This window comes from Gigantopelta aegis, chromosome 11 (assembly GCF_016097555.1).
Source record: "Gigantopelta aegis isolate Gae_Host chromosome 11, Gae_host_genome, whole genome shotgun sequence".
In the NCBI taxonomy this organism is placed as follows: Eukaryota; Metazoa; Mollusca; class Gastropoda; order Neomphalida; family Peltospiridae; genus Gigantopelta; species Gigantopelta aegis.
The window spans coordinates 9,339,801-9,364,442 of NC_054709.1; the positions used below are offsets into that span (position 1 = coordinate 9,339,801).

General features: G+C 38.7%; 1 protein-coding gene across 2 annotated transcripts; it reads right to left on the reverse strand.

Annotated features, from left to right (window-relative positions):
* Nucleotides 1-212: 212 nt before the first annotated feature.
* Nucleotides 213-24,293, reverse strand: LOC121385428 (solute carrier family 52, riboflavin transporter, member 3-like). Of its 2 annotated transcripts, XM_041516105.1 has the most exons (4): nucleotides 24,142-24,293; nucleotides 4,704-4,758; nucleotides 2,398-3,802; nucleotides 213-1,129 (listed from the first exon to the last, which is right to left on the reverse strand). In XM_041516105.1, the coding sequence occupies exons 3-4, from the start codon at nucleotides 3,745-3,747 to the stop codon at nucleotides 935-937; spliced, it is 1,545 nt and encodes a 514-aa protein (XP_041372039.1). In that variant the 5' UTR covers nucleotides 3,748-3,802; nucleotides 4,704-4,758; nucleotides 24,142-24,293; the 3' UTR covers nucleotides 213-934. The 2 variants fall into 2 exon arrangements, with proteins under 2 accessions (XP_041372039.1, XP_041372038.1); XM_041516104.1 differs by lacking the exon at nucleotides 4,704-4,758.
* Between the last annotated feature and the right edge of the window lie 349 nt (nucleotides 24,294-24,642).

A 24,642-nucleotide genomic window follows, 5' to 3' on the forward strand; every position in this document is an offset into this window, starting at 1 on the left:
AGCAAAGAGCGAGACGTATCCAGTGGTAAAGCGTTCGCTTTATGCGCGATCGTTCTGGATCGATCCCCGTCGGTGGACCCATTGGGCTATTTCTCGTTCCAACCAGTGCTCGACAACTGGTGTAACAAAGGCCCTGGTATGTACTATCCTGCCTGTGGGATGGTGCGTATAAAAGATCCCTTGCTGCTAATCGAAAGGAGTAGCCCATGAAATGACGACAGCGGGTTTCCTCTCGCAATATCTGTGTGGTCCTTAGCCATATGTCTGACGCCATGTAACCGTAAATAAAATGTGTTGAGTGCATCGTTAAATAAAACATTTCCTTCCTTCCAAAACAGCAGGTTGTTCTGCTTACACCAATCAAACAGGGCATTTGTTGTTGTTGTTGTTTTTACTATATTATAGTTAATATATATTCTTTTTTGTTCTGTTTTATTGTTGTTGTTTTTTGTTTGTTTGTTGTTTTGGGGTTTTTTTGTTTCTTTTTTTGTGTGTGTGTGGGGTGTGTGTGTTTTGAGGGGTTATGGTTTTTTGGGGGATCATGGGGTTAAGGTTTTTTTTAAATGGGTTGGGGGTCTATAGTTAAAAATCCAGCTATTTGTTTCGAATAACGAATATTTTTGTCGTAAAAGAAAAATAATTTAGTTTTGTGCCCACTAAAAATATACCAAAAAAAGAAAAGATATCGCTCATCTTGGTTTCGCATTTAGAATTAATTTTTTTCTTTTCAACTTATTTTTGTGCTCATATCCAATTAAGGTTCAAGCACGCTGTCCTGGACACACATCTCAGCTATCTGGGCTGTCTGTCTAGGAGAGTGGGTTAGTTGTTAGTTGTTAGTGATAGAGATAAGGGTGTAGTCCGGCTGTTAGTCGAAAACATGTTACAATGGCTGCTGGAAGTAAATTGCACATCTTGGTTTCGTATTCAGAATTCAACATGGCTGCGCGTCCTTGAACAAATGGAACTCATTCACCATGACGTAAGCAGCAATTCCTCCAATCACGCTGCCGGTCTGAATTGAAATCCCCATCCAGATCATGGAGCGTCGACCCCCGGCCCGAAGAATCCCGGCTATAGCTACCTGACTGTACGTCCACACCAGCATCAGAACCACGCCTAGAGTTATCTGGAGAGAGAGAGGGAGAGAGAAAAAAACATATTTGTGTATAGTCAAGCCGCCAATAAAATTCGCCTGGCCCAAAGCTCTAATGACTGATGACTCTACATGAGAGAGAGCGAGAGAGAGAGAGAGAGAGAGAGAGAGAGAGAGAGAGAGAGAGAGAGAGAGAGAGAGAGAGAGAGAGAGAGACAGACAGACAGAGAGACAGAGACACACACAGAGAGAATATAGTCAAGACGCTGAAACAATTGGCCCGGTCCAAGGCTTTAACAACTGATCATCTTGCATGGCAGGTGGAAAGAAAAAACAACATATTCAAGCCACTACCTTCACCACCACCCCAATTTTTTTTAATTGGCTCTTCAAACGAGTGGTGTGTGTGTGTGGGGGGGGGGGGGGGTAACGGGACCCCTGTGACCCTCTCCTTCCCCAACCCTACCATCCTCTGTATCCACCAATGATATCCTCTATATCTACCAGTACAGGTGGCCCAGCTTCATCATCCACAAGCGGAGGGTTCGGACTCTAGGACGCTATGTAGAAGAAGTATGCTGAGAGACCGAGACCTCTGTGACCCTCGCCAGTCCACACACACACACACACACACACACACACACACACATCTACCACACGCACACCCTCTGTATCCACTAATGACATACCACTAATGACATACCACTACAACTGGCCCAGCTTCATCATCCACAAGCGGAGGGTTCGGACTCTGGGAGGCCATATAAAAAAAAGTATGCTGAGAGACCTGGACCTCTGTGACCATCCCTAGTCACCTCCCCCCCCCCCCCCACCCTTCACCACATGCACACCCTCTGTATCCACCAATGACATACCAGTACAACTGGCCCAGCTTCATCATCTACGAGCGGAGACGTTGGACACTGGGACGCCATATAGGAGAAGTATGCTGAGAGACCGGGAGTCCCGTGCCCCTCCCTAACCCCACTCCCACCCACATGCCCCTCCCCCTGTATCCACCAATGACTTACCAGTACATATGGCCCAGCTTCATCATCAACGAGCGGAGTAGTTGTACACTGGGACGCCATGTAGAAGAAGTATGCTGAGACCCTCCTCTAGCCTCACCCCACCCACACCCCACCCCTCTGTATCCGCCAATGACTTACTAGTACAGGTGGCCCAGCTTCGTTATCTACGAGCGGAGGGTTCGGACTCTGAGACACCATGTAGAAGAAGTATACTGAGACCCTCCTCCAGCCTCACCACACCCCACCCCTCTGTATCCGCCAATGACTTACTAGTACAGGTGGCCCAGCTTCATCATCTACGAGCGGAGGGTTCGGACTCTGAGACGCCATGTAGAAGAAGTATGCTGAGAGACCCGAGTAGAGTCCTGTCAGGAGGGTCACCCCGACTGTGGAGTACATTGGCAGGAAGAGGCAGAGAAGACAGCCAAGTGGGAGGCCCACGGTTCCCAGCGTGTTAGAGAGGTGGTACACTTTCAGGCCGTACGGTAGCGAAAAGTACGGCTGGATCGAGATGGTAATGGTGAACAGAATCCCCTTCCAGCAGGTCTGAGCCAGCAGGAATAGGAGCAGTCTGGTCGAAACCGGTTTACTGTCGTCTGCCTTTTGCTTGGGTACGTGGCTTTGTATCTGTTGCGTATCTTTTATGGCGATGCTTCTCATCGAAATTGGTTCTGTTTTTTCTTTTATTTCTAAACCTCGGTTGTCAATTCCATTTCTCTCGTGACTGTATGATCTCGTATATGTATTATTCGCTTCCTCTGGGACTTTTGTCTGTTGCACTTTGATATCTATGTCGGTCTTTGTGTAGGCTATTTCATGTATTTCTAGTCCTGGGTTGTCAGCTCCAGTTTTCTCCAAGCTGTATGATCTTGAGTGAGAACTGTACGCTGTCTCGAACACATTGCACATGGGAAAGCACATCAGCAGAATGAACGATATGAGAGAAAGAATCAGGAATCCGGCAAGAATGAGAAAGAAATACTGGACCGAAAACACGGGAGGGTCGAAGACTGGTACCGCGTAGTGCATGGTATAATTGTTCCACGTCCCGTTCTCAAACTCAGAAACATGGCTGCTTATGTTAACACAGTTCATGTTTCCAGACCCCTGGCCAAAAGCCACCAAAGCTGGAAGCAGGGAGCTGAGGCCTTCTCCGACAAAGTATGACGGCAAGTATTCTGGTTTGAGCATCGCCATGAACGACAGAAATGCCAACGATGACGTCGTGTCGACGAAGGCCAGCATGAACGAAAGCCCGAACAGAGCGGTGGCATGTTCGGTTCCGCCAATGAACGACGTCTTGTCCCAGAAGAAGGACAGCAACACGCAGGCGACAATTCCAATGACGATGATAAGACAGGAAGTCGGCTGCTCGACCTTCTTTCTGGCAAAGACGCATGCGCAGATGGCGAATATTATCGGACCTATGTTTGCCGCCTGTTGAATGAGGACCACGTAGCTGGAGAGAGTCCATTTTTCAGGGAGAACCGTAACGAATATTGGGAGCTGAAGCCAGAGGCCGCTCATGTCTACCCATGATGCAATTCCTATGAAGCACGCGAGCACGTGGATTACGATGTTGGTGTTGGAGATGTTCTGGCATATGTTCAACTTAACCATGTCGTCGTCGTCGTCTTCCGGAACTGCTGGGCTGTAGAATTACATCAGGGGACCTCTGAAAGAGATTAACACTGTGTGAATCATTGCTTTACAGATGAAGTTTCACTAACCTGTAATATTATAAAAAATGTTTTTAAAGGGACTGTTCTGAGTTTGTAGCCATTGTAAGATATTTTCGTCTATAGTCTGTCCCATCCTCTCCCATCCTCCTACAAAAAAATTTTTGTTTTGTTTTGTTTTTTGTAAATAATTTCAGTTTGGTTTCACATAAGAAGAAACTTAAAAGTGTTTTAGAAATGACCAAAGAAAACCCCCAACAATTGTTATGTACAATTTAGAAAACAATCTGCTCAGAAATAAATATCTTGTAGTAAATTCGATAGTATAAAAAAAAGGCGTTCTCCGTGGGAAAGACTATAGCGTATTAAATACATTTTCTTGTTTAGAATAGCTTTTATGTTACTTCTCAATATATATGTTTTCGTACATACGAAACTATTAGAAGGTAATATCCAATTTTGGCAACTATCAATATTATTACAACAGATCTCTAGTATAGAACAGGCATGCAAAGTTGAATTATACTTGTAGAAAGCAGAAAACTGCATTTTAGGACATCTATTTTTTAAAATTTACAGGTAAGCATACCCCCGAATCTCCTAGAATATTTGCTTTACGCCCTCTATCTCAGTCAGCCCCTCCCCCCCCCCCCCCCCCCCCACACACACATACCCCACCCCAATGTGTACTTGCTTCCGCCGTGCCCGTAGAACCCTTGTTTATACAAACATTAAGGGCTGAATTTAAAAAGCCTGCTTATTATTAGGTCTTACACGCTTACAATGCATAAAGGGACAGACCCTAGTTTGGTTGTTTTTTAAACACTAAAGCATATTTTTAACCTAGACTAGTTTCAGCCCGTAAAAATGGACACTAAGTTTGGTTAATTTACAAACCTGAGCAAATGTGGATACAACAGTGTGAAAGAAGAGTCTGTGACGTTGAAATACCCTTAAAAATAAAAATGAAACGCGACTCCATAATCATTACTTCTCAGACGCATGTGCGTTTTTAAAAATATGAAAAATGCATTTTGTGGTATTAAAAATACCAGGATGACCAGAGACACTTCGGTTCTACGGAAATGGATAATCTAAACAATAAAATATAAGTAATGTTTGATTTCAGTGATCATAAACGGCTGTAATAGTGAACAATATGCCTTGGTGTTTAAAAACTAGGATCTGTCTCTTTAAACATTTGCGTCTAACAGAAATGGGCTTCGTAAACTTGGCCCTGATATTTACAACAAGAAAATACCGTTAATGTGCAATTTTATTTATAAGAAAAGCTCCGTAGATCAAAAACATCTTACAAAGGCAGCAAACTCGGGAAAGTCCCTTTAAACTGGCGTCAATCTGAAAAGGACGGGACGTAGCCCAGTGGTAAAGCACTCTCTTGATGTGTGGTCGGTTTGGGATCGATCTCCGTCGGGCAATTTTATTTATAAGAAAAGCTCCGTATATCAGAAACATCTTACAAAGGCAGCAAACTCAGGAAAGTCCCTTTAAACTGGCGTCAATCTGAAAAGGACGGGACGTAGCCCAGTGGTAAAGCGCTCTCTTGATGTGTGGTCGGTTTGGGATCGATCTCCGTCGGGCAATTTTATTTATAAGAAAAGCTCCGTATATCAGAAACATCTTACAAAGGCAGCAAACTCAGGAAAGTCCCTTTAAACTGGCGTCAATCTGAAAAGGACGGGACGTAGCCCAGTGGTAAAGCGCTCTCTTGATGTGTGGTCGGTTTGGGATCGATCTCCGTCGGGCAATTTTATTTATAAGAAAAGCTCCGTATATGAGAAACATCTTACAAAGGCAGCAAACTCAGGAAAGTCCCTTTAAACTGGCGTCAATCTGAAAAGGACGGGACGTAGCCCAGTGGTAAAGCGCTCTCTTGATGTGTGGTCGGTTTGGGATCGATCTCCGTCGGTGGGCCCATTGGGCTATTTCTTGTTCCAGCCAGTGCGCCACGACTGGTATATCAAAGGCCGTGGTATGTGCTGTCCTGTCTGTGGGATGGTGCATATAAAAGATCACTTGCTACTAATGGAAAAATTGTAGCAGGTTTTCTCTCTATGACTGACAAAATGACCATATGTTTGACATACAATAGGAAAACAAATACAAAACAAACTTTTAAACAAACTTTTTGTTAACCTGAAAACTAACACCACCACATACAGTTAAAGTTTGTTTTGTTAACCTGAAAACTAACACCACCACATACAGTTAAAGTTTGTTTTGTTAACCTGAAAACTAACACCACCACATACAGTTAAAGTTTGTTTTGTTAACCTGAAAACACATACAGTTAAAGTTTGTTTTGTTAACCTGAAAACTAACACCACCACATACAGGTAAAGTTTGTTTTGTTAACCTGAAAACTAACACCACCACATACAGTTAAAGTTTGTTTTGTTAACCTGAAAACTAACACCACCACATACAGTTAAAGTTTGTTTTGTTAACCTGAAAACTAACACCACCACATACAGGTAAAGTTTGTTTTGTTAACCTGAAAACTAACACCACCACATACAGGTAAAGTTTGTTTTGTTAACCTGAAAACTAACACCACCACATACAGGTAAAGTTTGTTTTGTTAACCTGAAAACTAACACCACCATATACAGTTAAAGTTTGTTTTGTTAACCTGAAAACTAACACCACCACATATAGGTAAAGTTTGTTTTGTTAACCTGAAAACTAACACCACCACATACAGGTAAAGTTTGTTTTGTTAACCTGAAAACTAACACCACCACATACAGGTAAAGTTTGTTTTGTTAACCTGAAAACTAACACCACCACATACAGTTAAAGTTTGTTTTGTTAACCTGAAAACTAACACCACCATATACAGTTAAAGTTTGTTTTGTTAACCTGAAAACTAACACCACCACATACAGGTAAAGTTTGTTTTGTTAACCTGAAAACTAACACCACCACATACAGTTAAAGTTTGTTTTGTTAACCTGAAAACTAACACCACCACATACAGGTAAAGTTTGTTTTGTTAACCTGAAAACTAACACCACCATATACAGTTAAAGTTTGTTTTGTTAACCTGAAAACACATACAGTTAAAGTTTGTTTTGTTAACCTGAAAACTAACACCACCACATACAGGTAAAGTTTGTTTTGTTAACCTGAAAACTAACACCACCACATACAGTTAAAGTTTGTTTTGTTAACCTGAAAACTAACACCACCATATACAGTTAAAGTTTGTTTTGTTAACCTGAAAACTAACACCACCATATACAGTTAAAGTTTGTTTTGTTAACCTGAAAACTAACACCACCACATACAGTTAAAGTTTGTTTTGTTTAACGACACCACTAGACCACATTGATTTATTACACACCGGCTATTGGAAGTCAAACATTTTTGTAATTTTGACATACTCTCAGAGAGGAAACCCGCTCTGTTTCCATTACTAGCAATATATATTTTATATGCACCATCTCATAGACAAGATAGCACATACCATGGTTTTTTATATGCCAGCCCTGGTGCACTGGCTGGAAAAGAAAGAAAGAAATGTTTTATTTAACGATGCACTCAACACATTATTTTACGGTTATATGGCGTCAGACATATGGTTACGGACCACACAGATTTTGAGAGGAAAGCCGCTGTCGCCACTACATGGGCTATTCTTCCGATTAGCAACAAGGGATCTTTTATTTGCGCTTCCCACAGGCAAGATAGCACAAACCATGGCCTTTGTTGAACCAGTTATGGATCACTGGTCGGTGCAAGTGGTTTACACCTACCCATTGAGCCTTGCGGAGCACTCACTCAGGGTTTGGAGTCGGTATCTGGATTAAAAATCCCATGCCTCGACTGGGATCCGAACCCAGTACCTACCAACCTGTAAACCGATGGCCTACCACGACCATGGCCTAACTCGAAATAACTCGAAGTAAGGAAGTGGTATTTTATTCTGGGGGGAAAAAACGACTACAGTGAACCTAAAGATCAAAGTTGTTAAAAATTAGTATTACATTCAGTTGATATTGCACATAGCTTTTCAGTAGTGTAGCATTGATTGATATTGCATGTAGCATGTTCCATTTCAAAAGAAAAGTGAGCAATGTAACATAAAAACTTGTATCAATAGACGACCCAGTAACATTTGCTTTACATGGTTTCCCCTGCTATTCAACTGCAAGACGTGTCACGTTAAACGGACTAACTTTAATTCGCAGCCATTGTAAGATGTTTCTGACTAAGTGTATTTTTAAAGATTGGAGGCAAGACGTAGCCCAGTGGTAAAGCGCTCGTTTGATGCGCGGTCGGTTTAGGATCGATCCCCGTCAGTTGGGCTATTTCTCGATCCAGCCAGTGCACCACGACTGGTACATCAAGGGCCGTGGTATCTGCTATCCTGTCTATGGGATGGTGCATATAAAAGATCCCTTGCTGCTAATCGAAACGAGTAGCCCATGAAGTGGCGACAGCGGGTTTCCTCCCTCAATATCTGTGTGGTCCTTTACCATATGTCCGACGCCATATAACAGTAAATAAAATGTGTTGAGTGCGTCGTGAAATAAACCATTTCTTTTTATTTTAGAGATTAAAATTGCATATTAAATACATTTTCTTGTTTATAACACCAGTGTATGTATATATCGTAGCATATATTATTTCGCACGTCTATAAATTTAGTGTTTTCCCTAGCGTATTTTGCCTCAGATTATCTCAGATTTGTCTGTTTGACTGTGATTATTTCATGGCAGACAGCTATGAAGTGGCAACTATTTGAATGAAGTGACAGGGGAGAGCATGTAGTTTGTAAACATGTGTAACTTGTTGACATTGAAGACTTGTTTGTGGTAATTCCGGCCCATGCAAAAGTAGTGCTTTTTGTGTAAAATGGGAGTACTCCGGACTGGTTTAGATGGTGTGTTTGTTTAAACCAATATGCTGGGAGCAAGAGCTGGACAACAGGCAGGCAAAGGTACATACAATTAAGTTGTGGTCTGAGGCCATCCTTCTCTGTTATCTATCAGCCTTTTTTAAATTAATAATACAAACTCCGTACTTACGGTTCAAGTCAAATGTATCTTTAGATAGTTAACCAATATACTGGACACTGTACAGACGCTTTCTTCGTGGATCTTTTTTTCAATTAAATTGTTTACCACCAATAGACTGCTGCTATTCCTATACGATACTACAAAGGTTATTTACATTTTCAAGACTGGAGTCGGGGTTTCTACTTGTGTGAATACAAACATAATAATATACCCGGGTCACACGAATGTATGCCTTGCGGTACAGAGAGCTGTTCGTGGACCCGAACGTTAACAATCAAGCTAGTTACTGCGTTTTAGGAACAAAAAAGAAGAAACAGTCTCTGTTTAAAGGGATAGACCCTAGTTTCAACCCGTGAAAACTAACACTAAGTTTAGTTAAAGGGACAGACCCTAGTTTCAAACCGTGAAAATTAACACTAAGTTTAGTTAAAGGGACAGACCCTAGTTACAACCCGTAAAAATTAACACTAAGTTTAGTTAAAGGGACAGACCCTAGTTACAACCCGTAAAAATTAACACTAAGTTTAGTTAAAGGGACAGACCCTAGTTTCAAACCGTGAAAATTAACACTAAGTTTAGTTAAAGGGACAGACCCTAGTTTCAACACGTGAAAATTAACACTAAGTTTAGTTAAAGGGACAGACCCTAGTTTCAAACCGTGAAAATTAACACTAAGTTTAGTTAAAGGGACAGACCCTAGTTTCAACACGTGAAAATTAACACTAAGTTTAGTTAAAGGGACAGACCCTAGTTTCAAACCGTGAAAATTAACACTAAGTTTAGTTAAAGGGACAGACCTAGTTTCAAACCGTGAAAATTAACACTAAGTTTAGTTAAAGGGACAGACCCTAGTTTCAACACGTGAAAATTAACACTAAGTTTAGTTAATACATGTATACAAACCTGTAACACATTTGGATAAAGTAACAATTCAGTGAAACAAAAGTCTGAAACTTTGAAATGGTGAAATAACCCTCTAAAAATTGACTAAACCTCGACTCCATACCTGCTACTTCTCAGTCGCACGTGCGTTTTTAAAAATATGAGAAAGGCATTTTGTGATGTTAAAAACATCAGGATGACCAAAAACACTTCGAATGCACGGAAATTGATAATCTAAACCATAAAAATCTAAGTAAAGTATGATTTTAGTTATCAAAAAACGGCTATAATCGTCAAAAATATGCCTTAGCGTTTAAAAACTAGGGTATGTCCCTTTAAAATGACAGACCCTAGTTTAAAAACACTACGGTGTACTTTCCACTATTAGATCCGTTGTTTATCATTGGAACCCACATCACTTAGATTTTGTTGTTTAGATTATCCATTGCTGTACATCCAAAGTGTTTTTAGTCATCCTGCTGTTTCTAATACCACGAAATGAGTCTCATATTAAAGGCGCAGACCCTAGTTTTACCTCGTAAAAAAGGACACTAAGTTTAGTTAATTTAGTAACCTGTAACTCATTTGGATATTTATAATATAGAGAAAGAAGAGTCTGTGACGTTAAAACGGGAAAGATCCTTAACAATAGACTAGAACTTGAATCAATAAACCGCTACTTCTCAGACGCACGTGTGTTTTTAAAAATAAGATTTTATTTTAATTTTTTGGTATTAGAAACACCAGGATGACCAGAAACACTTCGGTTGTACGGAAATGGATAATCTAAACAATAAAATATAAGTAGTGTTTGATTTCAGTGATCATAAACGGCTCTAATAGTGAACAATATGCTGTAGTGTTTAAAAACTAAGGTCTGTCCCTTTAAAAAAGACCCTGCACGTACTTCCGAGAAATAACGGTTATGGGGACGAGTTCAACGTCACATACTCTTGTTTTACTCTATTGTAACTTTATCCAAATGCGTTGCAGATATGTAGATTAACCAAACTTACAATCTACGACTTTAAAGAGACAGTCCCGAGTTTGCTGCAATTTTTAAGATGTTATTGACTAACAGAGACTTTTCAACGACTGTAATGACAAATCAAATATATTTTTTCTGCATAAAATATTAGTGGCTGTATATTAAACGTGTTTCTGATCGTTCTAGTATATGTACTAGGTTAAATTTCATTTTATTTCCTAAAATATTTTTTTTTCGTGCGTACGAATTTATTTGAAGACAAAATCCAGTTTGGACTTCTTACAAATATTAAGACGACCAGAAACACATTGAATATACAGACACTAATATTCTAAACAAGAAAATATATTTAGTGCGTATGTTTAGACGTTAAAAGATTTTATTAGTCGGAAAAATCTTACAATGCAGGAAACTCGGGACAGTCCCTTTAACAACACTCCATTATATTATTAATGTCATTAACTCGCCTTACCATATCGTAACATCATTTACTAATACAAACACAACTGCGGATTTAAAGGGACATTCCTGAGTTTGCTGCATTGTAAGATGTTTCCGACTAATAAAATAGTTCTACGATTAAACTTACATATTAAATATATTTTCTTGTTTAGAATACCAGTGTCTGTATATTCAATGTGTTTCTGGTCATTTCAATATTTCTAAGAAGCCCAAACTGGATTTTGTCTTCAAATAAATTCGTACGCACGAAAAAAAAATATTTTAGGAAATAAAATGAAATTTAACCTAGTACATATACTAGAACGATCAGAAACACGTTTAATATACAGCCACTAATATTTTATGCAGAAAAAATATATTTGATTTGTCATTACAGTCGTTGAAAAGTCTCTGTTAGTCAATAACATCTTAAAAATTGCAGCAAACTCGGGACTGTCTCTTTAAAGTCGTAGATTGTAAGTTTGGTTAATCTACATATCTGCAACGCATTTGGATAAAGTTACAATAGAGTAAAACAAGAGTATGTGACGTTGAACTCGTCCCCATAACCGTTATTTCTCGGAAGTACGTGCAGGGTCTTTTTTAAAGGGACAGACCTTAGTTTTTAAACACTACAGCATATTGTTCACTATTAGAGCCGTTTATGATCACTGAAATCAAACACTACTTATATTTTATTGTTTAGATTATCCATTTCCGTACAACCGAAGTGTTTCTGGTCATCCTGGTGTTTCTAATACCAAAAAATTAAAATAAAATCTTATTTTTAAAAACACACGTGCGTCTGAGAAGTAGCGGTTTATTGATTCAAGTTCTAGTCTATTGTTAAGGATCTTTCCCGTTTTAACGTCACAGACTCTTCTTTCTCTATATTATAAATATCCAATGAGTTACAGGTTACTAAATTAACTAAACTTAGTGTCCTTTTTTACGAGGTAAAACTAGGGTCTGCGCCTTTAATATGAGACTCATTTCGTGGTATTAGAAACAGCAGGATGACTAAAAACACTTTGGATGTACAGCAATGGATAATCTAAACAACAAAATCTAAGTGATGTGGGTTCCAATGATAAACAACGGATCTAATAGTGGAAAGTACACCGTAGTGTTTTTAAACTAGGGTCTGTCATTTTAAAGGGACATACCCTAGTTTTTAAACGCTAAGGCATATTTTTGACGATTATAGCCGTTTTTTGATAACTAAAATCATACTTTACTTAGATTTTTATGGTTTAGATTATCAATTTCCGTGCATTCGAAGTGTTTTTGGTCATCCTGATGTTTTTAACATCACAAAATGCCTTTCTCATATTTTTAAAAACGCACGTGCGACTGAGAAGTAGCAGGTATGGAGTCGAGGTTTAGTCAATTTTTAGAGGGTTATTTCACCATTTCAAAGTTTCAGACTTTTGTTTCACTGAATTGTTACTTTATCCAAATGTGTTACAGGTTTGTATACATGTATTAACTAAACTTAGTGTTAATTTTCACGTGTTGAAACTAGGGTCTGTCCCTTTAACTAAACTTAGTGTTAATTTTCACGGTTTGAAACTAGGTCTGTCCCTTTAACTAAACTTAGTGTTAATTTTCACGGTTTGAAACTAGGGTCTGTCCCTTTAACTAAACTTAGTGTTAATTTTCACGTGTTGAAACTAGGGTCTGTCCCTTTAACTAAACTTAGTGTTAATTTTCACGGTTTGAAACTAGGGTCTGTCCCTTTAACTAAACTTAGTGTTAATTTTCACGTGTTGAAACTAGGGTCTGTCCCTTTAACTAAACTTAGTGTTAATTTTCACGGTTTGAAACTAGGGTCTGTCCCTTTAACTAAACTTAGTGTTAATTTTTACGGGTTGTAACTAGGGTCTGTCCCTTTAACTAAACTTAGTGTTAATTTTTACGGGTTGTAACTAGGGTCTGTCCCTTTAACTAAACTTAGTGTTAATTTTCACGGTTTGAAACTAGGGTCTGTCCCTTTAACTAAACTTAGTGTTAGTTTTCACGGGTTGAAACTAGGGTCTATCCCTTTAAACAGAGACTGTTTCTTCTTTTTTGTTCCTAAAACGCAGTAACTAGCTTGATTGTTAACGTTCGGGTCCACGAACAGCTCTCTGTACCGCAAAGGCATACATTCGTGTGACCCGGGTATATTATTATGTTTGTATTCACACAAGTAGAAACCCCGACTCCAGTCTTGAAAATGTAAATAACCTTTGTAGTATCGTATAGGAATAGCAGCAGTCTATTGGTGGTAAACAATTTAATTGAAAAAAAGATCCACGAAGAAAGCGTCTGTACAGTGTCCAGTATATTGGTTAACTATCTAAAGATACATTTGACTTGAACCGTAAGTACGGAGTTTGTATTATTAATTTAAAAAAGGCTGATAGATAACAGAGAAGGATGGCCTCAGACCACAACTTAATTGTATGTACCTTTGCCTGCCTGTTGTCCAGCTCTTGCTCCCAGCATATTGGTTTAAACAAACAAAATCGGAAATATGTTCAATATACAGCCACTAATATTTTATGCAGAAAAATATATTTGATATATAATTACAATCGTTAAAAAGTCTCTGTTAGTTGATAACATCTTAAAAATTGCAGCAAACTCAGGAATGTCCCTTTAATAAACTCGGATGTTATCGCTAACTACGATTTAGGCCCCAAACAAACCGAAACTGGGTTTGAGCCTGATTGGTATATCAACGACCATTAATACTGAAAAGTGCACGTAAACAACTCCTTTCTCTTAAAGGGACATTCCTGAGTTTGCTGCAATGTCTAAGATGTTATCGACTAACAGAGACTTTTTGACGACTTTAATTACATATCAAATATATTTTTCTGCATAAAATATTAGTGTCTATATATTAAACGTGTTTCTGATCGTCCTAATTTTTGTACTAGGTTAAATTTCATTTTATTTCCTAAAAGGGATTTTTTCGTACGTACGAAATTATTGGAAGACATAATGCAATTTGGGCTTCTTACAAATATTAAGACGACCAGAAACACGTTGAATATACAGACACTAATATTCTAAACAAGAAAATATATTTAATAAGTAAGTTTAATCGTAGAACTATTTTATTAGTCGGAAACATCTTACAATGCAGCAAACTCGGGAATGTCTCTTTAAGAGAAGCATCTTACAATGCAGCAAACTCGGGAATGTCTCTTTAAGAGAAGCATCTTACAATGCAGCAAACTCGGGAATGTCTCTTTAAGAGAAGCATCTTACAATGCAGCAAACTCGGGAATGTTTCTTTAAGGAACAAAAATGTAGCAGGTTTCCTTTGAAGACGACGTGCTAAAATTACCAAATGTTTTAATTCCAATGGCCAATGATTAATTAATTATTAATCAGTATGTCCTAGCAGTTAAAAGAAACGAGTTTATTAAAACTGTAGTTGTGTTTGTATTTTGTATTAGTAAATGATGTTATAATATGGTGAGGTGAGATTGTGAGTTTATTAAAACTGTAGGTGTGTTTGTATTTTGTATTAGTAGATGATGTTATAATATGGTGACGAGAGATTGTGGGTTTATTAAAACTGTGGTTGTGTTTGTATTTTGCATTAATGAATGATATATATATATATATATATATACGCACGCACGCACGCACGCACGCACATATACACACACTCCTCAATCTGCCCCTGAGGCTGACTGTTACAATTTGTGAACAATGGGAACAAGGTGTGTGTTATGATAGGACAGAAAACTTGGAGAATATATGGGTGAACTTTTGAACCCTATTACTAAATCCAGGTGCATCTTTAAAGTCCAGATGGAAACAAAAAACCCAACCAAACAACCTTGACGGTCAAGGCCACAATTATACTGTTTTAAGTCCTGTGGTAGCGTCATAAACCATGTTTGTCTCGCCCAAGAGGATATAACAGGTTCGGGGATAGGGGGGGGCGTCGATGGGATATGGATCTCACTGCTCACGACAAAAAGAAAAACTGTTCAGTTTTTTCTCACTTATATTACAGAAAAAAAAGAAAAAAAGTTTTATTTAACGACGCACTCGTTTGGAGTCGGTATCTGGATTAAAAATCTCATGCGTCGACTGGGATCCGAACCCAGTACCTACCAGCCTGTAGACCGATGGCTTATATTAAAGTGTATTCATCCATAATAAGGGGCGGGACGTAGCCCAGTGGTACAGTGTTCGCTCGATGCGCGGTCGGTGTGGGATCGATCCCCGTCGGTGGGCCCATTGGGCTATTTCTCGTTCCAGCCAGTGCACCACGACTGGTATATCAAAGGCAGTGGTATGTACTACCCTGTCTGTGGGATGGTGCATATAAAAGATCCCTTGCTGCTAATCGGAAAGAGTAGCCCATGAAGTGGCGACAGCGGGTTTCCTCTCTCAATATCTGTGGTCCTTAACCATATGTCTGACTCCATATAACCGTAAATAAAATGTGTTGAGTGCGTCATTAAATAATAACTTTTTAAAAATCATCCATAATATAACTTCCATTTTAATGTAGTTGCACAAAGACCCCTCTGTATCAAATATTGGATCCGTACCTTTATAGATAGAAATATAATGTACGTCAGATACCCTCCCTCAGGAGGGAATGAGGTCAGGTCAGGTCAGGTCAGGCTATAGGGTTTTACGTGCACATTCAGAACAAGCTGTTGTAGCAGACGCCTGTCATGGGCGCAGGTGTTTGCCCAAGTCGGTTCCTCCGCCCAGGATAGGAGGGAAGGAATGAAGGAAGGAATCTTTTTATTTAACGGCACTCAATACCTTTTAGACCGGCCTCGGTGGCATCGTGGTAGGTCATCGGTCTACAGACTGGTAGGTACTGGGTTCGGATCCCAGTCGAGGCATGGGATTTTTAATCCAGATACCGACTTCAAACCGTGAGTGAGTGCTCCGCAAGGCTCAATGGGTAGGTGTAAACCACTTGCACCGACCAGTGATCCATAACTGGTTCAACAAAGGTCATGGTTTGTGCTATCCTGCCTGTGGGAAGCGCAAATAAAAGATCCCTTGCTGCCTGTCGTAAAAGAGTAGCCTATGTGGCGACAGCGGGTTTCCTCTAAACACAGTGTCAGAATGACCATATGTCTGACGTCCAATAGCCGACGATAAGATAAAAAATCAATGTGCTCTAGTGGCGTCGTTAAATAAAACAAACTTTACTTTTAATAACTAAATGTGCGAAAAAAAAGAGCTTTAGCGAGTAACAATGAAAATTATTTTACAAGAGACGCAAACATAATACGCAGTGGTAGAGAGTTTAATATGCTATTTATTACCCATAATCGATTTTAATTTAGTGACTGAAGTCGTTTGGTGGACGTTCCGGTAAGATAAGGTCGTAGTGCGTAAGTACGATGACCTCGAGGCGTCTCGTGTTCCACTTTACATTCTAGTGAGCTGTAACAGTTTGAAGTGAATCAGGATATCTTTAACCTTATGGGTCACAAAATGTGTGTGGTGTTTTCATGGATGGGTGCAAACACAGGTAACACGCGGGTATATAGTGTATCGCTGAATCAACGTAAAGTGACGAGTGGCCCAGTGTGACTAGAGAATATATTTTTACGTCAAAACTGGTTTCTTGAAAGATAGATCCTTCTAACACGTTGTTGTCTTTGGGTTATCTAAGTTTATATATAAATAGATAGATAGATAGATAGATAGATAGATAGATAGGCAGATTGACAGAGAAACATACAGAGAGATAGACAGTCAAACAAATATATAGACGGACGGACGGATGAATCAATGGATGGATGGATGAATGAATGAATGATAGACAGACAGATAAATAGATAAACAGATAGATAGATAGATAGACAGACAAACAAATAGACCGTCAGAGAGACAGACATATAGATAGACAGAGAGATAGACAGACATATAGATAGACAGACAGACAGATATATATATATATATATGAACATATAAATAGATAGATAGATAGATAGATAGATAGATAGATAGATAGATAAACATACAGAGAGACACACAGACAGACAAACAGATATATAGACGGACTGACGGATGAATGGATGGATGGATGAATGAATGATAGACAGACGGACAGACAGACGGACAGATAGATAGATATAGATATGAACACATAGAAATAGAGAGAGAGAGAGAGAGAGAGAGAGAGAGAGAGAGAGAGAGAGAGAGAGATATCATCCATTCTGGATAGTCCATAGGAAATTTCTAAATGGTGCGGGTTAGGTGCGAAATAACTCGAAGTAAGGAAGTGTTTTTTTATTCTGGGGGGAAAAACGACTACAGTGAACCTAAAGATCGAAGTTGTTAAAAATTAGTATTACATTCAGTTGATATTGCACATAGCTTTTCAGTAGTGTAGCATTGATTGATATTGCATGTAGCATGTTCCATTTCAAAAGAAAAGTGAGCAATGTATCATAAAAACTTGTATCAATAGACGACCCAGTAACATTTGCTTTACATGGTTTCCCCTGCTATTCATCTGCAAAACGTGTGACGTTAAACGGACTAACTTTAATTCGCAGCCATTGTAAGATGTTTCTGACTAAGTGTATTTTTAAAGATTGGAGGCAAGACGTAGCCCAGTGGTAAAGCGCTCGTTTGATGCGCGGTCGGTTTAGGATCGATCCCCGTCAGTGGGCCCGTTGGGCTATTTCTCTATCCAGCCAGTGCACCACGACTGGTACATCAAGGGCCGTGGTATCTGCTATCCTGTCTATGGGATGGTGCATATAAAAGATCCCTTGCTGATAATCGAAACGAGTAGCTCATGAAGTGGCGACAGCGGGTTTCCTCCCTCAATACCTGTGTGGTCCTTTACCATATGTCCGACGCCATATAACAGTAAATAAAATGTGTTGAGTGCGTCGTGAAATAAACCATTTCTTTTCATTTTAGAGATTAATATTGCATATTAAATAAATTTTCTTGTTTATAACACCAGTGTATGTATATATCGTAGCATATATTATTTCGCACGTCTATAAATTTAGTGTTTTCCCTAGCGTATTTGGCCTCAGATTATCTCAAATGTGTCTGTTTGATTGTGATTATTTCATGGCAGACAGCTATGAAGTGGCAACTATTTGAATGAAGTGACAGGGGAGAGCGTGTAGTTTGTAAACATGTGTAACTTGTTGACATTGAAGACTTGTTTGTGGTAATTCCGGCCCATGCAAAAGTAGTGCTTTTTGTGTAAAATGGGTGTACTCCGGCCTGGTTTAGAGGGTGTGTTTGTTTAAACCAATATGCTGGGAGCAAGAGCTGGACAACAGGCAGGAAAAGGTACATACAAAAATCCACGGGCCTGCTGATATTAATAAAAATGATATAGCCACTAAGGCTATATAGAAACATATAGCGAAATTAATTGTGGTCTGAGGCCATCCTTCCCTGTTATCTATCAGCCTTTTTTAAATTTATAATACAAACTCCGTACTTACGGTTCAAGTCAAATGTATCTTTAGATAGTTAACCAATATACTGGACACTGTACAAACGCTTTCTTCGTGGATTTTTTTTTTTTTTTCAATTAAATTGTTTACCACCAATAGACTGCTGCTATTCCTATACGATACAACAAAGGTTATTTACAATTTCAAGACTGGAGTCGGGGTTTCTACTTGTGTGAATACAAACATAATAATATACCCGGGTCACACGAATGTATGCCTTTGCGGTACAGAGAGCTGTTCGTGGACCCGAACGTTAACAATCAAGCTAGCTACTGCGTTTTAGGAACAAGAAAGAAGAAACAGTCTCTGTTTAAAGGGATAGACCCTAGTTTCAAACCGTGAAAATTAACACTAAGTTTAGTTAAAGGGACAGACCCTAGTTTCAAACCGTGAAAATTAACACTAAGTTTAGTTAAAGGGACAGACCCTAGTTTCAACCCGTGAAAATTAACACTAAGTTTAGTTAAAGGGACAGACCCTAGTTTCAAACCGTGAAAATTAACACTAAGTTTAGTTAAAGGGACAGACCCTAGTTTCAAACCGTGAAAATTAACACTAAGTTTAGTTAAAGGGACAGACCCTAGTTTCAACCCGTGAAAATTAACACTAAGTTTAGTTAAAGGGACAGACCCTAGTTTCAACACGTGAAAATTAACACTAAGTTTAGTTAATACATGTATACAAACGTGTAACACATTTGGATAAAGTTACAATTCAGTGAAACAAAAGTCTGAAACTTTGAAATGGTGAAATAACCCTCTAAAAATTGAATAAACCTCGACTCCATACCTGTTATTTCTCAGTCGCACGTGCGTTTTTAAAAATATGAGAAAGGCATTTTGTGATGTTAAAAACATCAGGATGACCAAAAACACTTCGAATGCACGGAAATTGATAATCTAAACCATAAAAATCTAAGTAAAGTATGATTTTAGTTATCAAAAAACGGCTATAATAGTCCAAAATATGCCTTAGCGTTTAAACACTAGGGTATGTCCCTTTAAAATGACAGACCCTAGTTTAAAAACACTACGGTGTACTTTCCACTATTAGATCCGTTGTTTATCATTAGAACCCACATCACTTAGATTTTGTTGTTTAGATTATCCATTGTTGTACATCCGAAGTGTTTCAAGTCATCCTGCTGTTTCTAATACCACGAAATGAGTCTCATATTAAAGGCGCAGACCCTAGTTTTACCTCGTAAAAAAAGGACACTAAGTTTAGTTAATTTAGAAACCTGTAACTCATTTGGATATTTATAATATAGAGAAAGAAGAGTCTGTGACGTTAAAACGGGAAAGATCCTTAACAATAGACTAGAACTTGAATCAATAAACCGCTACTTCTCAGACGCACGTGCGTTTTTAAAAATAAGATTTTATTTTTATTTTTTGGTATTAGAAACACCAGGATGACCAGAAACACTTCGGTTGTACGGAAATGGATAATCTAAAGAATAAAAGATAAGTAATGTTTGATTTCAGTGATCATAAACGGCTCTAATAGTGAAAAATATGCTGTAGTGTTTAAAAACTAAGGTCTGTCCCTTTAAAAAAGACCCTGCACGTACTTCCGAGAAATAACGGTTATGGGGACGAGTTCAACGTCACATACTCGTTTTACTCTATTGTAACTTTATCCAAATGCGTTGCAGATATGTAGATTAACCAAACTTACAATCTACGACTTTAAAGAGACAGTCCCGAGTTTGCTGCAATTTTTAAGATGTTATTGACTAACAGAGACTTTTCAGCGACTGTAATGACATATCAAAGATATTTTTTCTGCATAATATATTAGTGGCTGTATATTAAACGTGTTTCTGATCGTTCTAATATTTGTACTAGGTTACATTTCATTTTATTTCCTAAAATAAATGTTTTCGTACGTACGAATGTATTTGAAGACAAAACCCAGTTTGGGCTTCTTACAAATATTAAGACGACCAGAAACACATTGAATATACAGACACTGATATTCTAAACAAGAAAATATATTTAGTGCGTATGTTTAGACGTTAAAAGATTTTATTAGTCGGAAAAATCTTACAATGCAGGAAACTCGGGACAGTCCCTTTAACAACACTCCATTATATTATTAATGTCATTAACTCGCCTTACCATATCGTAACATCATTTACTAATACAAACACAACTGCGGATTTAAAGGGACATTCCTGAGTTTGCTGCATTGTAAGATGTTTCCGACTAATAAAATAGTTCTACGATTAAACATACATATTAAATATATTTTCTTGTTTAGAATACCAGTGTCTGTATATTCAATGTGTTTCTGGTCATTTCAATATTTCTAAGAAGCCCAAACTGGATTTTGTCTTCAAATAATTTCGTACGTACGAACAAATAATATTTAGGAAATAAAATGAAATTTAACCTAGTACAAATCGGAAATATGTTCAATATACAGCCACTAATATTTTATGCAGAAAAATATATTTGATATATAATTACAATCGTTAAAAAGTCTCTCTTAGTCGATAGCATCTTTAAAATTGCAGCAAACTCAGGAATGTCCCTTTAATAAACTCGGATGTTATCGCTAACTACGATTTAGGCCCCAAACAAACCGAAACTGGGTTTGAGCCTGATTGGTATATCAATGACCATTAATATTGGAAAGTTCACGTAAACAACTCCTTTCTCTTAAAGGGACATTCCTGAGTTTGCTGCAATGTCTAAGATGTTATCGACTAACAGAGACTTTTTGACGACTTTAATTACATATCAAATATATTTTTCTGCATAAAATATTAGTGTCTATATATTAAACGTGTTTCTGATCGTCCTAATTTTTGTACTAGGTTAAATTTCATTTTATTTCCTAAAAGGGATTTTTTCGTACGTACGAAATTATTGGAAGACATAATGCAATTTGGGCTTCTTACAAATATTAAGACGACCAGAAACACGTTGAATATACAGACACTAATATTCTAAACAAGAAAATATATTTAATAAGTAAGTTTAATCGTAGAAATATTTTATTAGTCGGAAACATCTTACAATGCAGCAAACTCGGGAATGTCTCTTTAAGAGAAGCATCTTACAATGCAGCAAACTCGGGAATGTCTCTTTAAGAGAAGCATCTTACAATGCAGCAAACTCGGGAATGTCTCTTTAAGAGAAGCATCTTACAATGCAGCAAACTCGGGAATGTTTCTTTAAGGAACAAAAATGTAGCAGGTTTCCTTTGAAGACGACGTGCTAAAATTACCAAATGTTTTAATTCCAATGGCCAATGATTAATTAATTATTAATCAGTATGTCCTAGCAGTTAAAGGAAACGAGTTTATTAAAACTGTAGTTGTGTTTGTATTTTGTATTAGTAAATGATGTTATAATATGGTGAGGTGAGATTGTGAGTTTATTAAAACTGTAGGTGTGTTTGTATTTTGTATTAGTAGATGATGTTATAATATGGTGACGAGAGATTGTGGGTTTATTAAAACTGTGGTTGTGTTTGTATTTTGCATTAATGAATGATATATATATATATATATATATATATATATATATATATATATATATATACATACGCACGCACGCACGCACGCACGCACGCACGCACGCACGCACATATACACACACTCCTCAATCTGCCCCTGAGGCTGACTGTTACAATTTGTGAACAATGGGAACAAGGTGTGTGTTATGATAGGACAGAAAACTTGGAGAATATATGGGTGAACTTTTGAACCTTATTACTAAATCCAGGTGCATCTTTAAAGTCCAGATGGAAAAAAAAAAAACCCAACCAAACAACCTTGACGGCCAAGGCCACAATTATACTGTTTTAAGTCCTGTGGTAGCGTCATAAACCATGTTTGTCTCGCCCAAGAGGATATAATAGGCTCGGGGGTAGGGGGGCGTCGATGGGATATGGATCTCACTGCTCACGACAAAAAGAAAAACTGTTCAGTTTTTTCTCACTTATATTACAGGAAAAAAAAGAGGAAATGTTTTATTTAACGACGCACTCGTTTGGAGTCGGTATCTGGATTAAAAATCTCATGTCTCGACTGGGATCCGAACCCAGTACCTACCAGCCTGTAGACCGATGGCTTATATTAAAGTGTATTCATCCATAATAAGGGGCGGGACGTAGCCCAGTGGTACAGTGTTCGTTCGATGCGCGGTCGGTGTGGGATCGATCCCCGTCGGTGGGCCCATTCGGCTATTTCTCGTTCCAGCCAGTGCACCACGACTGGTATATCAAAGGCCGTGGTATGTACTACCCTGTCTGTGGGATGGTGCATATAAAAGATCCCTTGCTGCTAATCGGAAAGAGTAGCCCATGAAGTGGCGACAGCGGGTTTCCTCTCTTAATAGCTGTGTGGTCCTTAACCATATGTCTGACTCCATATAATCGTAAATAAAATGTGTTGAGTGCGTCATTAAATAATAATTTTTTAAAAATCATCCATAATATAACTTCCATTTTAATGTAGTTGCACAAAGACCCCTCTGTATCAAATATTGGATCCGTACCTTTATAGGTAGAAATATAATGTACGTCAGATACCCTACCCCAGGAGGGAATGAGGTCAGGTCAGGTCAGGTCAGGCCATAGGGTTTTACGTGCACATTCAGAACAAGCTGTTGTAGCAGACGCCTGTTTGCCCAAGCCGGTTCCTCCGCCCAGGATAGGAGGGAAAGAATGAAGAAAGGAATCTTTTTATTTAACGGCACTCACTACCTTTTAATTACAGTTATATGGCGTCGGGCAAGGACCACACAGATAATAAGAGCGGAAACCCGCAGTGGGCTACTCTTTCCAATTAGCAGCAAGGGATCTTTTAAATGCATTATCCCACCGACAGGATAGCACACACCACGGCCTTTGACATACTCACCCGGAAAATACATTTTAAAAAATCGCTTTGAGCAGTGGAAGGTTCGACCTCCGAACACCCCCTCCCCCACTCTCTCTCTCTCTCACCGGTATTTTGATACTGGTATGTACTAAAGGCTGTGGTATGTGCTACGCTGTCTGTGTGGAAAAGGCCAAAAAAAAAGAAGAAAAAAAAGATCTGTCGACATCGCAATACATTTTCTTACACACCCGTTGATGAAAACATCATGCGAAGTTGATTTTTTGTTTTGCTTTGTTTTGTTTTTGTTGTTGTTGGTTGTTGTTTTTTGTTTTTTGTTGTTGTTGGTTTTTTGTTTGTTTGTTTGAGTTTGGGTTTGGGTTTGTTTGGGGGTTTTTGGGGGGGGGGGGGTGTTCTAATCATATGGCAATTATACATACATTCTAGTCGTAAAAAGATAGGTAGGTTTAAAGAGTAAGCTTAACAATAAGAAAATGAAAACAAAAACACCAACAACAAACAAAACAAAAACAGAAAAGCACACACACACACACACACACACACACACACAATGAAAATAAAAATATATACAGAAATAAAATTTGATCGTGAGTGGACTGTAGAGGGTTAGTGAAGACGAATATTAATTTGCTTGCCCTCTAATACTCACTTTCACAGGAATTAATCTTAGTAGAAAGTTCTCCCACAAGATTCTTCAACACCGACAGGTGAACTCGTTTCCTCAGCGGACGACAGCTTCAATTTGCAGACGACAATATGGCGCAGACTTACAGCTAGACGACACAAAATGTACAACGCCAGGTCAACGACTCCATGTCCTTGGACCGAACAACAGACACTTCTGTTTAAATACACCCCATGCGTGAAAGGTAATAAAAATATGTTTACTTCGTGACCTAGAATGTGTGTGTGTGTGTGTGTGTGGGGGGGGGGGGGGGGGGGGGGTGTTTCTTCTTCTTTCTTTCTTTCCGTCTGACGTAATCTTTATCTGTAGGTGGGATGTAGCCCAGTGGTAGACCGCTCGCCCGATGTGCGGTCGGTCTATGTTTGATCCGCGTCGGTGGGCCCATTGGGCTATTTCTCGTTCCAGCCAGTGCACTACGACTGGTATATGAAAGGCCGTGGCATGTGCCATGCTGTCTATGGGATA